The sequence below is a fragment of the Tachyglossus aculeatus genome, chromosome 23 (genome assembly GCF_015852505.1).
Source record: "Tachyglossus aculeatus isolate mTacAcu1 chromosome 23, mTacAcu1.pri, whole genome shotgun sequence".
NCBI classification, from domain to species: domain Eukaryota; kingdom Metazoa; phylum Chordata; class Mammalia; order Monotremata; family Tachyglossidae; genus Tachyglossus; species Tachyglossus aculeatus.
The window spans coordinates 11,602,677-11,620,383 of NC_052088.1; the positions used below are offsets into that span (position 1 = coordinate 11,602,677).

At 43.8% G+C, this 17,707-nt stretch overlaps 1 protein-coding gene across 1 annotated transcript in view; it reads left to right on the plus strand.

Annotated features, from left to right (window-relative positions):
* The first annotated feature begins 372 nt into the window (after positions 1–372).
* Positions 373–17,707, plus strand: part of TBCA (tubulin folding cofactor A) — a 58,750-nt gene continuing 41,415 nt past the window's right edge. Inside the window, exon 1 of the mRNA XM_038765800.1 lies at positions 373–484. Coding sequence (XP_038621728.1) covers positions 432–484 — 53 coding nt within the window. The 5' untranslated portion in view covers positions 373–431. The remainder of the gene's footprint in view (positions 485–17,707) is intronic.

Genomic DNA, 17,707 nt, shown 5'->3' on the forward strand with positions numbered 1-17,707 from the left:
GTTCTCTGTCTCCCCCTTCTAGACCGTGAGCCCGCTGTTGGGTAGGGACCGTCTCTCTATGTTGCCAACTTGTCCTTCCCAAGCGCTTAGTACAGTGCTCTGCACACAGTAAGCGCTCAATAAATAGGATTGATGATTGATGATGAATGAATGAATGCAAGCCAGGCCCGCTGGCGGCTACAGCGGGGCAGTCCATTCGGAAAGGAGGAGGGGGGGAAAGGGCTGATTCACCGAACGCCTCCATCCCCCCCCCACGAATGCTATTGGTTTAGCCCACGGGGGGCGCGCGCGCGGGGGGGCGTGGTCGGCCCCGAGGGCGGGCGCGCGCGGCCGGCGCCTGCGCACTGGGGCCCGCCGGCCGATGAGCGAAGGAGCCCCGCCCCCTCAGCCCCTTCCCTTCCTCAGTCTTCGTCGCCTCAGGCCGGGCGGCCATGGCGGATCCACGCGTGAGGCAAATCAAGATCAAGACGGGGGTGGTGAAGCGGTGAGTCGGGCCCGAGGCGGGCAGACGGGACCGGCCTGGCCTGCCCGTTTACCGAGGATGGAGACGAGGTGTTGGGGGGCCGGGTCTGCACCGGCCTACCCCCCACAACCCCGTGCCCCGCCCCTGAGAGGCCTGCCCATTCGGGCTTCATTTATTTTATTTCGTTAATATGTTCGGTTTTGTTCTCTGTCTCCCCCTTCTAGACTGTGAGCCCACTGTTGGGTAGGGACCGTCTCTATGTGTTCCCAACTTATAATAATAATAGCATTTATTAAGCGCTTACTATGTGCAAAACACTTCTAATACTAATAATAATGGTATTTGTTAAGTGCTTACTATGTGCAAAGCACTGTTCTAAGCGTTGGGGAGGTTACACGTTGATGGAGCCCACTGTTGGGTAGGGGCTGTCTCTGTATGTTCCCAACTTATAATAATAATAGTAGCATTTATTAAGCGCTTACTATGTGCAAAACACTGTTCTAATAATAATAGTAATGGTATTTGTTAAGTGCTTACTGTGTGCAAAGCACTGTTCTAAGCGCTGGGGAGGTTAGACTGTGAGCCCACTGTTGGGTAGGGACTGTCTCTATATGTTGCCAATGTGTACTTCCCAAGCGCTTAGTACAGTGCTCTGCACTCAATAAATACGATTGATGATGATTGAGCCCACTGTTGGGTAGGGGCTGTCTCTGTATGTTGCCAACTTGTAATAATAATAATAGCATTTATTAAGCGCTTACTATGTGCGAAACACTGTTCTAATAATAACAATAATGGTATTTGTTAAGTGCCTACTATGTGCAAAGCAGTGTTCTAAGCGCTGGGGAGGTTACAAGTTGATGGAGCCCACTGTTGGGTAGGGGCTGTCTCTATATGTTGACAACTTGTAATAATAATAATAATAATAGCATTTATTAAGCGCTTACTATGTGCAAGACACTTCTAATAATAATAATAATAATGGTATTTGTTAAGTGCTTACTAAGTGCAAACCACTGTTCTAAGCGCTGGGGAGGTTACAAGTTGATGGAGCCCAGTGTTGGGTAGGGGCTGTCTCTATATGTTGCCAACTTATAATAATAGCATTTATTAAGCGCTTACTATGTGCAAAACACTTCTAATACTAATAATAATGGTATTTCTTAAGTGCTTACTATGTGCAAAGCACTGTTCTAAGCGCTGGGGAGGTTACAAGTGGATGGAGCCCACTGTTGGGTAGGGGCTGTCTCTAGATGTTGCCAACTTGTAATAATAATAATAATAGCAGCATTTATTAAGCGCTTACTATGTGCAAAACACTGTTCTAATAATAATAATAATAATGGTATTTGTTAAGTTCTTACTAAGTGCAAAGCACTGTTCTAAGCGCTGGGGAGGTTACAAGTAGATGGGGCCCACTGTTGGGTAGGAGCTGTCTCTATAGGTTGCCAACTTATAATAATAATAGCATTTATTAAGCGTTTACTATGTGCAAAACACTTCTAATACTAATAATAATGGTATTTCTTAAGTGCTTACTATGTGCAAAGCACTGTTCTAAGCGCTGGGGAGGTTAGACTGTGAGCCCACTGTTGGGTAGGGACTGTATATGTTGCCAATTTGTACTTCCCAAGCGCTTAGTACAGTGCTTTGCACATAGTAAGTGTTCAGTAAATACGATTGATGATGATTGAGCCCACTGTTGGGTAGGGGCTGTCTCTATATGTTGCCAACTTATAATAATAATAGCATTTATTAAGCGCTTACTATGTGCAAAACACTTCTAATAATAATAATAATGGTATTTGTTAAGTGCTTACTATGTGCAAAGCACTGTTCTAAGCGCTGGGGAGGTTACAAGTTGATGGAGCCCACTGTTGGGTAGGGGCTGTCTCTGTATGTTCCCAACTTATAATAATAATAGTAGCATTTATTAAGCGCTTACTATGTGCAAAACACTGTTCTAATAATAATAGTAATGGTATTTGTTAAGTGCTTACTGTGTGCAAAGCACTGTTCTAAGCGCTGGGGAGGTTAGACTGTGAGCCCACTGTTGGGTAGGGACTGTCTCTATATGTTGCCAATGTGTACTTCCCAAGCGCTTAGTACAGTGCTCTGCACTCAATAAATACGATTGATGATGATTGAGCCCACTGTTGGGTAGGGGCTGTCTCTGTATGTTGCCAACTTGTAATAATAATAATAGCATTTATTAAGCGCTTACTATGTGCGAAACACTGTTCTAATAATAACAATAATGGTATTTGTTAAGTGCTTACTATGTGCAAAGCAGTGTTCTAAGCGCTGGGGAGGTTACAAGTTGATGGAGCCCACTGTTGGGTAGGGGCTGTCTCTATATGTTGACAACTTGTAATAATAATAATAATAGCATTTATTAAGCGCTTACTATGTGCAAGACACTTCTAATAATAATAATAATAATGGTATTTGTTAAGTGCTTACTAAGTGCAAACCACTGTTCTAAGCGCTGGGGAGGTTACAAGTTGATGGAGCCCAGTGTTGGGTAGGGGCTGTCTCTATATGTTGCCAACTTATAATAATAGCATTTATTAAGCGCTTACTATGTGCAAAACACTTCTAATACTAATAATAATGGTATTTCTTAAGTGCTTACTATGTGCAAAGCACTGTTCTAAGCGCTGGGGAGGTTACAAGTGGATGGAGCCCACTGTTGGGTAGGGGCTGTCTCTAGATGTTGCCAACTTGTAATAATAATAATAATAGCAGCATTTATTAAGCGCTTACTATGTGCAAAACACTGTTCTAATAATAATAATAATAATGGTATTTGTTAAGTTCTTACTAAGTGCAAAGCACTGTTCTAAGCGCTGGGGAGGTTACAAGTAGATGGGGCCCACTGTTGGGTAGGAGCTGTCTCTATAGGTTGCCAACTTATAATAATAATAGCATTTATTAAGCGTTTACTATGTGCAAAACACTTCTAATAATAATAATAATGGTATTTGTTAAGTGCTTACTATGTGCAAAGCACTGTTCTAAGCGCTGGGGAGGTTAGACTGTGAGCCCACTGTTGGGTAGGGACTGTATATGTTGCCAATTTGTACTTCCCAAGCGCTTAGTACAGTGCTTTGCACATAGTAAGTGTTCAGTAAATACGATTGATGATGATTGAGCCCACTGTTGGGTAGGGGCTGTCTCTATATGTTGCCAACTTATAATAATAATAGCATTTATTAAGCGCTTACTATGTGCAAAACACTTCTAATAATAATAATAATGGTATTTGTTAAGTGCTTACTATGTGCAAAGCACTGTTCTAAGCGCTGGGGAGGTTACAAGTTGATGGAGCCCACTGTTGGGTAGGGGCTGTCTCTGTATGTTCCCAACTTATAATAATAATAGTAGCATTTATTAAGCGCTTACTATGTGCAAAACACTGTTCTAATAATAATAGTAATGGTATTTGTTAAGTGCTTACTGTGTGCAAAGCACTGTTCTAAGCGCTGGGGAGGTTAGACTGTGAGCCCACTGTTGGGTAGGGACTGTCTCTATATGTTGCCAATGTGTACTTCCCAAGCGCTTAGTACAGTGCTCTGCACTCAATAAATACGATTGATGATGATTGAGCCCACTGTTGGGTAGGGGCTGTCTCTATATGTTTCCAACTTATAATAATAATAGCATATATTAAGCGCTTACTATGTGCAAAACACTTCTAATACTAATAATAATGGTATTTGTTAAGTGCTTACTATGTGCAAAGCACTGTTCTAACCGTTGGGGAGGTTACACGTTGATGGAGCCCACTGTTGGGTAGGGGCTGTCTCTATATGTTGCCAACTTGTAATAATAAAATAATAATGGTAGCATTTATTAAGCGCTTACTATGTGCAAAACACTTCTAATAATAATAATAATAATGGTATTTGTTAAGTGCTTACTAAGTGCAAAGCACTGTTCTATGTGCTGGGGAGGTTACAAGTTGATGGAGCCCACTGTTGGGTAGGGGCTGTCTCTATATGTTGCCAACTTGTAATACTACTACTACTAATAATAGCATTTATTAAGCGCTTACTATGTGCAAAACACTGTTCTAATAATAATAATAATGGTATTTGTTAAGTGCTTACTATGTGCAAAGCACTGTTCTAAGCGCTGGGGAGGTTACAAGTGGATGGAGCCCACTGTTGGGTAGGGGCTGTCTCTGTATGTTGCCAACTTGTAATAATAATAATAATAGCATTTATTAAGCGCTTACTATGTGCAAAACACTTCTAATAATAATAATAGCATTTATTAAGCGCTTACTATGTGCAAAACACTGTTCTAATACTAATAATAATGGTATTTGTTAAGTGCTTACTATGTGCAAAGCACTGTTCTAAGCGCTGGGGAGGTTAGACTGTGAGCCCACTCACTGTTGGGTAGGGACTGGCTCTATATGTTGCCAATGTGTACTTCCCAAGCGCTTAGTACAGTGCTCTGCACATAGTAAGCACTCAATAAATACGATTGATGATGATTGAGCCCACTGTTGGGTAGGAGCTGTCTCTATATGTTGCCAATTTATAATGATAATAGCATTTATTAAGCGCTTACTATGTGCAAAACACTTCTAATATTAATAATAATGGTATTTGTTAAGTGCTTGCTATGTGCAAAGCACTGTTGTAATGTTCTAAGCGCTGGGGAGGTTACAGGTTGATGGAGCCCACTGTTGGGTAGGGGCTGTCTCTATATGTTGCCAACTTGTAATAATAAAATAATAATAATAGCATTTATTAAGCGCTTACTATGTGCAAAACACTTCTAATAATAATAATAATGGTATTTGTTAAGTGCTTACTATGTGCAAAGCACTGTTCTAAGCGCTGGGGAGGTTACAAGTTGATGGAGCCCACTGTTGGGTAGGAGCTGTCTCTATATGTTGCCAACTTATAATAATAATAGCATTTATTAAGCGCTTACTATGTGCAAAACACTTCTAATACTAATAATAATGGTATTTGTTAAGTGCTTACTATGTGCAAAGCAGTGTTCTAAGCGCTGGGGAGGTTACAAGTTGATGGAGCCCACTGTTGGGTAGGGACTGTCTCTATGTGTTGCCAACTTGTAATAATAATAATAGCATTTATTAAGCGCTTACTATGTGCAAAACACTTCTAACAATAATAATAATAATGGTATTTGTTAAATGCTTACTAAGTGCAAAGCACTGTTCTAAGCGCTGGGGAGGTTACAAGTAGATGGGGCCCACTGTTGGGTAGGAGCTGTCTCTATAGGTTGCCAACTTATAATAATAATAGCATTTATTAAGCGTTTACTATGTGCAAAACACTTCTAATAATAATAATAATAATGGTATTTGTTAACTGCTTACTGTGTGCAAAGCACTGTTCTAAGCGCTGGGGAGGTTAGACTGTGAGCCCACTGTTGGGTAGGGACTGTCTCTATATGTTGCCAATTTGTACTTCCCAAGCGCTTAGTATAGTGCTCTGCACATAGTAAGCGTTCAATAAATACGATTGATGATGATTGAGCCCACTGTTGGGTAGGGGCTGTCTCTATATGTTGCCAACTTATAATAATAATAGCATTTATTAAGCGCTTACTATGTGCAGAACACTTCTAATAATAATAATAATGGTATTTGTTAAGTGCTTACTATGTCCAAAGCACTGTTCTAAGAGCTGGGGAGGTTAGACTGTGAGCCCACTGTTGGGTAGGGACTGTCTCTATATGTTGCCAATTTGTACTTCCCAAGCGCTTAGTACAGTGCTTTGCACATAGTAAGCGTTCAGTAAATACGATTGATGATGATTGAGCCCACTGTTGGGTAGGGGCTGTCTCTCTTTGTTGCCAACTTATAATAATAATAGCATTTATTAAGCGCTTACTATGTGCAAAACACTTCTAATAATAATAATAATGGTATTTGTTAAGTGCTTACTATGTGCAAAGCACTGTTCTAAGCGCTGGGGAGGTTACAAGTTGATGGAGCCCACTGTTGGGTAGGGGCTGTCTCTATATGTTGCCAACTTGTAATAATAATAATAATAATGATAATAGCATTTATTAAGCGCTTACTATGTGCAAAACACTGTTCTAATAATAATAATAATGGTATTTAAGTGCTTACTGTGTGCAAAGCACAGTTCTAAGCACTGGGGAGGTTACAAGTTGATGGAGCCCACTGTTGGGTAGGGGCTGTCTCTATGTGTTGCCAACTTGTACTTCCCAAGCGCTTAGTACAGTGCCCTGCACACAGTGAGCACTCAATAAATACGATTGATGATGATTAGGCCGTCCCATGGGGCTCACAGTTTTAATCCCCATTTTACAGATCATGATCATCATCAGTCGTATTTGTTGAGCGCTTACTGTGTGCAGAGCACTGGACTAAGCGCTTGGGAAGTACCAAGTTGGCGACATATAGAGACAGTCCTGACCCAATAGTGGGCTCACAGTCTAAAAGGGGGAGACAGAGAACAAAACAGATGAGGTAACTGAGGCACAGAGAAGTGAAGTGTCTTGCCCAGAGTCACACAGCTGACAAGTGGTGGAGCCGGGATAATAATAATAATGATGATGGCATTTGTTAAGCGCTTACTATGGGCAGAGCACTGTTCTAAGTGCTGGGGGAGGATACACGGTGATCAAGTTGTCCCATGTGGGGCTCACAGTCTTCATCCCCATTTTACAGATGAGGTCACTGAGGCCCAGAGAAGTGAAGTGACTTGCCCAAAGTCACACAGCTGACAAGTGGTGGAGCCGGGATAATAATAATAATAATGATGGCATTTGTTAGGCGCTTACTATGTGCAAAGCACTGTTCTAAGCGCTGGGGGAGGATACAAGGTGATCAAGTTGTCCCACGTGGGGCTCACAGTCTTCATCCCCATTTTACAGATGAGGTCACTGAGGTCCAGAGAAGTGAAGTGACTTGCCCAAAGTCACACAGCTGACAAGTGGCGGAGCCGGGATTTGAACCCATGACCTCTGACTCCAAAGCCCGGGCTCTTTCCACTGAGCCACACTGCTTCTCCATTTGTTCTAAGCACTGGGGAGGTTACAAGGTGATCAGCTTGCCCCACGCGGGGCTCACGGTCTTCATCCCCATTTTACAGATGAGATCACTGTGGCCCAGAGAAGTGAAGTGACTTTCCCAGAGTCACACAGCTGACAGTTGGCAGAGCCGGGATTTGAACCCGTGACCTCTGACTCCAAAGCCCGGGCTCTTTTCCACTGAGCCACGCTGCTTCTCAACTTGTACTTCCCAAGCGCTTAGTACAGTGCTCTGCACACAGTAAGCGCTCAATAAATACGATTGATCGATTGATTGATTGATTCCTTCTCAGTCGACTTGATGGCTTGGCCATGTGAAGGAGGTGGGGACGGGGGTGGGGGGTTATAATCAGATTGGCGGGAAACCGCCCTGCCCAAAAGCCCGGATGAGGGAGCTGCCCACGGGAAAGGGCCCAGAATCCCCCGGGACATTTCTTATTAATCAATAATAGCATTTATTACGCGCTTACTACGTGCCAAGCACTGATCTAAGTGCCGGAGGTTGCAAGGTGATCAGTCAGTCAATCAATCAATCGTATTTATTGAGCACTTACTGTGTGCAGAGCACTGTACTAGGCGCTTGGGAAGTACAAGTTGGCAACATAGAAAGACAGTCCCTACCCAACAGTGGGCTCACAGTCTAGAACGGGGAGACAGAACAAAACCAAACATACTAACAAAATAAAATAAATAGAATAGATATGTACAAGTAAAATAAATAAATAAATAGTAATAAATATGTTAAAAAATGCCCCAGAATCCCCCTGGGCATTTTTTATTAATTAATAATAGCATTTATTATGCGTTTACTATGTTCTAAGAGCTGGGGAGGTTACAAGGTGATCAATCAATCAATCGTATTTATTGAGCGCTGACTGTGTGCAGAGCACTGTACTTAGCGCTTGGGAAGTACAAGTTGGCAACATATAGGGACAGTCCCTACCCAACAGTGGGCTCACAGTCTAGAAGGGGGAGACAGAGAACAAAACCAAACATATTAACAAAATAGATAGAATAGATATGTACAAGTAAAATAAATAAATAAATAAATAGAGTAATAAATATGTACAAACATATATGCAGGTGATCAGGTTGTCCCACGTGGGGCCCACAGTCTTAATCCCCGTTTTACAGACGAGGTAACCTGAGGCACAGAGAAGTTAAGTGACTTGCCCGAAGTCACACAGCTTTGAGCGCTTACTGTGTGCACAGCACCATAGTAAGCACTTGGGAGAGTATGACACAGCAATTAACAGGCACATTCCCGGCATCTAACACTGACGGAAGAACAGAAGGGTCCTTCCGGCCCAGGGTATCTATCAGTCAATCAATCAATCAATTCGATTTATTGAGTGCTTACTGTGTGCAGAGCACTGTACTAAGCACTTAGGAAGTACAAGTTGGCAACATATAGAGACGGTCCCTACCCAACAGTGGGCTCACATTCTAGAAGGGGGAGACAGAGAACAAAACAAAACATATTAACAAAATAAAATAAATAGAATAAATATGTACAAGTAAAATAAATAAATGGAGTAATAAATACTTGCAAACATATATACGTATATACAGGTGCTGTGGGGAAGGGAAGGAGGTAAGGCGGGGAAGATGGAGAGGTTTCCCTGCCGGGGCGATCAGAAGAAAAGCGGTTTCCCCCCACCTTTTCGTAGCCCTCCAGTTCTCGGAGTTTCTTGATCTCAAACAGGTTGCCCTCCACGGCTGGCAGGGAGATCTGGGAGTCGCTGAGGATGCTCTGGGGAAGCATGCTGAGCTCCAGGCAGAAGACTTTGAGGCGAGGGCAGTGAGAAATTTCTTGTCAGGTGGGGCCCGCTTTAGGACCACTTGAGCCTCAGATAGTAATAATAATAATGGCATTTGTTAAGCGCTTACTGTGTGTAAAGCACTGATCTAAGTGCTGGGGGATACAATAATAATAATAATGGCATTTATTAAGCGCTTACTATGTCAAAGCACTGTTCTAAGCACTGGGGAGGTACAAGGTGATCAGGTTGTCCCATGAGGGGCTCACAGTCTTAATCCCCATTTTACAGATGAGGTAAATGAGGCGCCAGAGAAGTTAAGTGACTTGCCCAAAGTCACACGGCTGACAGTTGGCAGAGCTGGGATTTGAATCCCTGACCTCTGACTCCAAAGCCCGTGCTCTTTCCACTGAGCCACGCTGCTTCCCTAGCCACGCTGCTTCCAGTTGTCCCACATGGGGCTCACAGTCTTAATCCCCATTTTTACAGATGAGGTAACTGAGGCACGGTGACTTGCCCAAAGTCACACAGCTGACAAATGGCGTAGTCAGGATTAGAATCCATGACCTCTGACTCCCAATCCCGGGCTCTTTCCACTGAGCCACGCTGCTTCTCTTCATTCATACAATCGTATTTATTGAGCACTTACTGTGTGCAGAGCACTGGACTGAGCGCTTGGGAAATACAAGTCGGCAACAGATAGAGATGGTCCTTACCCACCAACGGGCTCACAGTCTAGAAGGGGACTCAGATCCTCTAGACTGTGAGCTCGTTGTGGGCAGGGAATGTGTCTGTTCATTCATTCAGTCGTATTTATGGAGCGCTTACTGGGTGCAAAGCACTGTACTAAGCGCTTGGGAGAGTACAGTGTAACAGACACATTCCTGCCCATAATGAGCTCACAGTCTAGAGGGAGAGACAGGCATTAGTATAAATGAATAAATTTCAGATCTTGTCTTATGCCGTCAGATACATACAGAAAAATTGTTTATTCATTGTCGTGTTTATTAAGCACTTACTGTGTGCACAGCACTGGACTAAGCACTTGGGAAAATACAGTACAACAATAAAGTGTGAAAATTCCTGCCCACAATGAGTTCACAGTCTGGGGATGGGGCAGGGGGAGACGGACATCAATACAAGTAAACAGACATCAAGCAAATAAATAAAGTTACAGGTACATACATATGTGGTGCGGGGGGAAGAACAAAGGAAGCAAGTCAGGGCGACTGTGAACCCACTGTCGGGTAGGGACTGTCTCTATATGTTGCCAGCTTGTACTTCCCAAGAGCTTAGTACAGTGCTCTGCACACAGTAAGTGCTCAATAAATATGATTGACTGATTGACGCAGACGGGAGTGGGAGATGAGGAAAAGTGGGGCTTAGTCTGGGAAGGCCTCTAGTGCTTAGTACAGTGTTTTGCACACAGCGCTTAATAAATACAATTGAATGAATGAATGAAAGATTCCATTGCATCCTGCCCCGAGGGCTGGGGTGTAGCATTGCTGCTTCAGGAGCTGAAGAGGGATCAGGTGGGTTGTTCGCGTCATTTTAGTTTGCTGACGGTTGTGCTGTGGAGCATTGCTCATCAGTCACGGTTGGGCCCAGCCCCGATCCTAGGTTTTTAACAACATTTAGTTCGGCTTGAAAATATGGTGAATTGGAAAGACCTGAATCATTCAGTACCCTTTTATAAGTGTCTTGAGGTAATTCAAAGGATTTTTCGCTTTTGCGGGGTTGGACCAAGGTGCTCCTTTCCCACCCCCACTGGCTTGTTAACCTTTTGCCCATTTCTGATCATAATAATTATGGTATTTGTTCATTCAATCGTAGTTATTGAGCGCTTACTGTGTGCAGAACACTATACTAAGCACTTGGAAAGCACAATTTGGCAACATATAGAGACAGTCCCTACCCAACAAAGGGTTCACAGTCTAGAAGGGGGAGATAGCAAAACAGAACAAGTAGACAGAAGAAGGTTTGTTAAGTGCTTACTATGTTCCAGGCACTGTACTAAGTGCTGTGGTGGAAACAAGTAAGTCAGATTGGACACAGTCCCTGTCCCACGTGGGGCTAACAGTCTCAATCCTCGTTTTACAGATGAGGTAACTGAGACACAGGGAAATGAAGTGATTTGCCCAAGGTCACACAGCAGACACGTGATGGAGCCACAATTAGAACCCAGGCCTTCTGACTCCTGTGCCCATACTCTGTCCACTTCGCCATGCTGCTTTCTCTACTTGGTTGCATCTGCGCCAACAGGGGAAGGGTGGGAAGGGGAAAGGAAATGATGTGTGCAAAATAATTTTTTAGGTGTTAACTTCTGAGTAACCTCACAAAACTTCTTGAATCATTTTATAAGTAGACTATTTAAAACACAAAAAACTTTTCAGGGTTTCACATGCATCATACATGCATGGCATACCAATGTGAGTTGCATCTTCTGCAAAGGAAAAGTAATATAATGTACAGAATTTCACCTTTTTCTTTAGGGTAGTAATTGTAAAGGAGGGAAGGCAGCTTTAGTGCCCTTTGATACAAAAAGCTCCTGACTGTACAGCACTCATTTTGTTCTTAGCATTTTATGGTATTGTTAAGGTTCAGTTCTAGGTCCCCTTCTATTCTCCATCTACACCCACTCCCTTGGAGGACTCATTCACTCACATGGCTTTAAGTACCACCTCTGTGCAGATGATTCCCAAATCTACATCTCAAGCCCGGATCTGTCTCCCTCCCTGCAGTCCCACATTTCCTCCTGCCTTCAAGACATCTCTTCTTGGATGTCTTGCCATCACCTCAAACTTAACATGTCCAAAACAGAACTCCTTATCTTCCCACTCAAACCCTGTCCTTCCCATGACTCTCTCATCACTGTAGACAGCACCTCCATCCTTCCTGTCTCACAAGCCCATAACCTTGGCATTATCCTTGACTCCTCTCTCATTCAACCCACATATTCAATCTGTCACTAAATCCTGTTGGTTCTACCTTCACAGCATTGCTAAAATCCTCCATTTCCTCTCCATCCAAACTGCTATCCAAGCACTTATCGTATCCCACCTTGATTACTTTATCAGCCTCCTTGCTGACCTCCCTGCCTCCTGTCTTTTCCCACTCCAGTCCATACTTCACTCTGCTGCCCAGATCATTTTTCTCCAAAAACATTTAGTCCACATTTCCCCACTCCTCAAGAATTTCCAGTGGTTGCCTATCCACCTCCATGTCAAACTGATACTCTACCATCGACTTTAAAGCACTCAGTTACCATGCCTCCTCCTACCTCACCTCACTACTAGCCTACTATAACCCAACGCGAACACTTTGCTCCCTAATACTAACCTACTCACTATACCTTGATCTCATCTATCTTGCCACCATCTTCTCACCCACATCCTGTCTCTGGCCTGGAAAGCCCTCCCTCTTCATATCTGACAGCAGTTACTTCCCCCTCCCCCCTTCAAAGGCTTGTTAATGGCACATCACTTCCAAAGAGGCCTTCCCTGACTAACCCCTCTTTTCCTTTTCTTCCACTCCCTTCTGCGTCACCCTGACTTGCTCCCTTTATTCATCCCAACTCCCCAGCCCCCAGCACTTATGTACCTGTCCATAATTTAATTATATTAATGTCTGTCTCCCCATCTAGACTGTAAGCTCGTCGTGGGCAGGGAATGTGTCTGTTATATTGAACTCTCATTCGCTTAATACAGTGCTGTGCACACAGTAAGCACTCAATAAATATGATTGATTTGATTGATTGCTAGTGTTCCCCTTCATCTACTCTGGCCAACTTACCTCTGTACCTCGGGCCTGGAGTCCTCCTTCCTCTGAAATCCAAAGTCAAGCATTTGTTAAGTGCTTACTATGCAATAGGACTTGGGGTTGACAAAATAAACAGATCAGACATAGTTCCTGTCTCACAGGGGATTCACAATCTAAGAAGGAGGTAGAACAGTTATCAATTCGCATCTTATATAGGAGGAAATAAGCACAGAGTTTTTTTATGGTAAATGTTAAGTGCTTACTATATGTCAAGTACAGGGGTAGCTACAAAATAATCTGCTTGGAGACACTCCCTAATTTGGAGAGGAGGATTTAATACCCATTTTTTAGATGAGGTAACTGAGGTAAAGAGAAGTGAAGTGATTTGCCCAAGGTCACACATCAGACAAATGTCTAAACAGGGATTAAAACCCACATTTCCTAATTCCCAGTCAGCTGTATCCATTACGCAGCGCTGCTTCGCACTAGGCCATTCTACTTCAGCTGTGTTGTCCCTGGGTGAAATATTTCAGCCAGTATGCCTTGGTTGGGATTGGGGAGGAAAGGAAAGGTTCTACTCTGTGCTGGACCAGTCCAGAGAATTCCCCCAAGAGGGTGAGATAGTTCCACTGAATTCTATAGAAAGTCCAGGGTGCTTGAATAAAAACCCCTGAAGGAATCCAGAAACTGTTCCTGACACTCTCCAGCCAGCCCATCTGAGAGTTTCTGTAGGTTGGGAGACATTTTAGCCTTGCCCTAGCCTGAACTCCTTTAGGCAACCGTAGGTCTGCCTGGGCTTAGTGCTACTCTTAATTGTTACCAACAGTGAAAGGCACATGGATTGGAAGATTTGATATAAATGTTTGGAAAGCCGAACTTCTTCAGCATAATTTGCTGAAGAAAGTATTACGCCCACTCTCAAGGAGTATTTTGAAACGTTTATGACGTAAGATAAAACTGAAGTTCCAATCCTGGCACGTGTTCAGTTCATCCTCTACACTGTAAGCCTGTTGTGGTCGGGGAATGTGTTGACCAACTCAGCATTATACTGTCCCAAGCGCTTAGTACAGTGCTCTGCACACAGTAAGTGTTCGGTAAATACCATTGATGAAATGTGAGGGAGCAGGGGTGGAACTAAGAGCCCTGCCCATAGGGGCCCCAGGTAGGAAGGACATGTGTGTGCATTAGTGAAACTGAACTCCGTTCCTCTCCGTCTCCCACCACCACTGCAATTCTTTGGAGAGATAGTGGAGGCCTTCCCAGACTGAGCTCCCTCCTTCCTCTCCCCCTCGCCCCCCTCTCCATCCCCCCCGTCTTACCTCCTTCCCTTCCCCACAGCACCTGTATATATGTATATATGTTTGTACATATTTATTACTGTATCTATTTATTTTACTTGTACATATCTATTCTATTTATTCTATTTTGTTAATATGTTTGGTTTTGTTCTCTGTCTCCCCCTTCTAGACTGTGAGCCCACTCTTGGGTAGGGACTGTCTCTATATGTTGCCAACTTGTACTTCCCAAGCGCTTAGTACAGTGCCCTTCACACAGTAAATGCTCAATAAATACGATTGATTGAGAAAGGCCCCAACTCCCTCAAAGGGGAGCTCCTTCTCCTGTCACAGTCCACCCACCTATCACACAACCCTGTCACTGCAGTGAGCTGCAACACCTCCCTCACCAAACATAGAGAAGCAGGGTGGCTTAGTGGAAAGAGCCCGGGCTTGAGAGTCAGAGGTCATGGGTTCTCATCCCGGCTCCACCACTTGTCAGCTGTGTGACTTTGGGCAAGTCACTTCACTTCCCTGGGCCTCAGTTCCCTCATCTGGAAAATGGGGATTAAGACTGTAAGCCCAACATGGGACAAACTGATTACCTTGTATCTACCTCAGTGAGAACAGTGCTTGGCACATAGTATGTGCCTAACAAATGCCATCATTATTGTTATTCTCAAGGAGCTGAGTCTCTGCCTGCCACCCATCCTAAGCCATGGGTGTGGGAGCCACAGGGATGGTAGAGACAAAGCAGGAACAAAGGAGCCTTTAAGGGTGGACCCCTCCCAGGGAATGGGGCGTAGGCCATCAGCCTAGGTGGTAAAGAAGGGCTGGCCTAAGGGACTCAATGAGTCATACTTACTGAGCGCTTACTATGTGCAAAGCACTGTACTATATGCTTGAGAGAGTACGGTATAACAATATAACACACATTCATTCAGTCATTTATTGAGCACTTACTGTGTGCAAAACACTGTACTGAGTGCTTGGGAAAGTACAGTAATAATAATAATGGCATTTATTAAGCGCTTACTATATGCCAAACACTGTTCTAAGCACTGGGGAGGTTACAAGGTGATAAGGTTGTCCCACAGGGGGCTCACAGTCTTCATCCCCATTTTACAGATGAGGGAACGGAGGCACAGAGAAGTTAAGTGACTTGCCCAAAGTCACACAGCAACCAACAAATACAGTCCCTGTCCATAACGAGCTCACAGACGAGAAGAGAAACAAGACTGCTCTCTGGACTACAAGCTCATTGTAGACAAGGAATGTGACGGTTTATTGTTGTGTTGTAATAATAATAATAATGATGGCATTTAAGTGCTTACTATGTGTGAAGCACTGTTCTAAGCGATCACAAGGTGATCAGGTTGTCCCACGTGGGGCTCACACTCTTAATCCCCATTTTACAGATGAGGGAACTGAGGCTTAGAGAAGTTAAGTGACTTCCCCAAGGTCACACAGCTGACAGGTGTTGGAGCCGGGATTCAAACCCATGACCTCTGTCTCCCAAGCCTGGGCTCTTTCCACTGAGCCACGCTGCTTCTCTACTCTCCCAAGCACTTAGTACACTGCATACAGTAAGCACTCAGTAAATACGATTCAATGAATAAATGCTCAGGCCCATGTCAAACTGCCCCAAGCCTCTGCTGCCAATCCCAGATCTCCGGAGCCTGCCTACTTAGGCTGCCATGCCGGCTGGAGCTCCTAAGTAGGCAGGGCCCCAGTGCCCAACTTGTTCTGACAATGTGTAGGAGACTCTTATTCATTCATTCAATCCTATTTATTGAGCGCTTACTGTGTGCAGAGCACTGTATTAAGCACTTGGGAAGTACAAATTGTCAACATATAGAGACGGTCCTTACCCAACAGCGGGCTCACGGTCTAGAAGAGGGGGATTAGTCTGGAGCAAGAACGGCAAATGAGGCAGTAGTGTTTGCGTTCACATTTGATTGAGTGACACATAATAATAATAATAATAATTATAATGTTGGCAAGCCCTCCCTCTTCATATCTGACAGCAATTACTTCCCCCTCCCTGCCTTCAAAGGCTTGTGGATGGCACATCACTTCCAAAGAGGCCTTCCCTGACTAACCCCTCTTTTCCTTTTCTTCCAGTCCCTTCTGCGTCACCCTGACATGCTCCCTTTATTCATCCCAACTCCCCAGCCCCCAGCACTTCTTTACCTGTCCATAATTTAATTATATTAATGTCTGTCTCCCCCTCTAGACTGTAAGCTTAGCGCTGGAGGGGATGCAAAGTGATCAGGTTGTCCCACGTGGGGCTCACAGTCTTAATCCCCATTTTACAGATGAGGTAACTGAGGCTCAGAGAAGTTAAGTGACTTGCCCAAGGTCACACAGCAGACATGTGGCGGAGCTGGGATTCGAACCCATGACCGCTGACTCCAAAGCCCGTGCTCTTTCCACTGAGCCACGACACATCTCCATTAATTCTAAATCATTTGTTATCATATGCCTACACAAACGAGGCCCCTCACAAAAGTTCTTGGTAGTGGAAGACATAGTCCTTTTCGTGAGGAATTTAAGCTCTAAAAAGGCGGTATTTGTTAAGTGCTTATTATATGCAGGCAGTGTACTAAGCATGTTATCTAGATGTTGAGGAAAGGGATGTTTAAAGTTTAAAGCCACTTTTCAATTGAAGTGCCGGAGTAGAGCAGTGTGTAACCCCCTTCCCCATCAAATTAGGAGAAATTCTAAAAATTGACATTTCTGTTCATTTGAATCATCCCCATGAGCGTGGATCACGTTCACATCCAAAAAGTGTATGTGAAAGATAAGTATAATGTCCGGATCATAGACTCCTAGACTCCTAGTCATTTCAAGAAGTTTTCTAGCTCAGTTATCTACCTATAGGTGGAGGAAGAACTAAAATGTATCCAGGATAGGTGAAGCATTGAATTAACATTCTACTTCTGGGAGGGATTAAAGAAAACAACTCATCCTCTGTAATTTTATACATTATCTATTATGTCCAAAAGAAACCACAGTGAGCTTGCATTATACATTAAGCATTGACATCCGGTGGCTACCAGAGAAGCAGCTTGACTCAGTGGAAAGAGCACCGGCTTGGGAGCCAGAGGTTTTGAGTTCTAATCCTGGCTCCGCCACTTGTCAGCTCCGTGACTTTGGGCAAGTCACTTAATTTCTCTGTGCCTCAGTTACCTCATCTGTAAAATGTGAGCCCCATGTGGGACAACCTGATCAGCTTGTATCCCCCCAAGCGCTTAGAACAGTGCTTCGCGCATAGTAAATGCTTAACAAATGCCATCATCATTATTATTATTATTACTTCATTAACTATGTGTGAAGTGTGGGTTTAGTAATCATCCAGATTATTTGGAAATCCCGATAATTGTAGGGTCGTAGATGCAGCC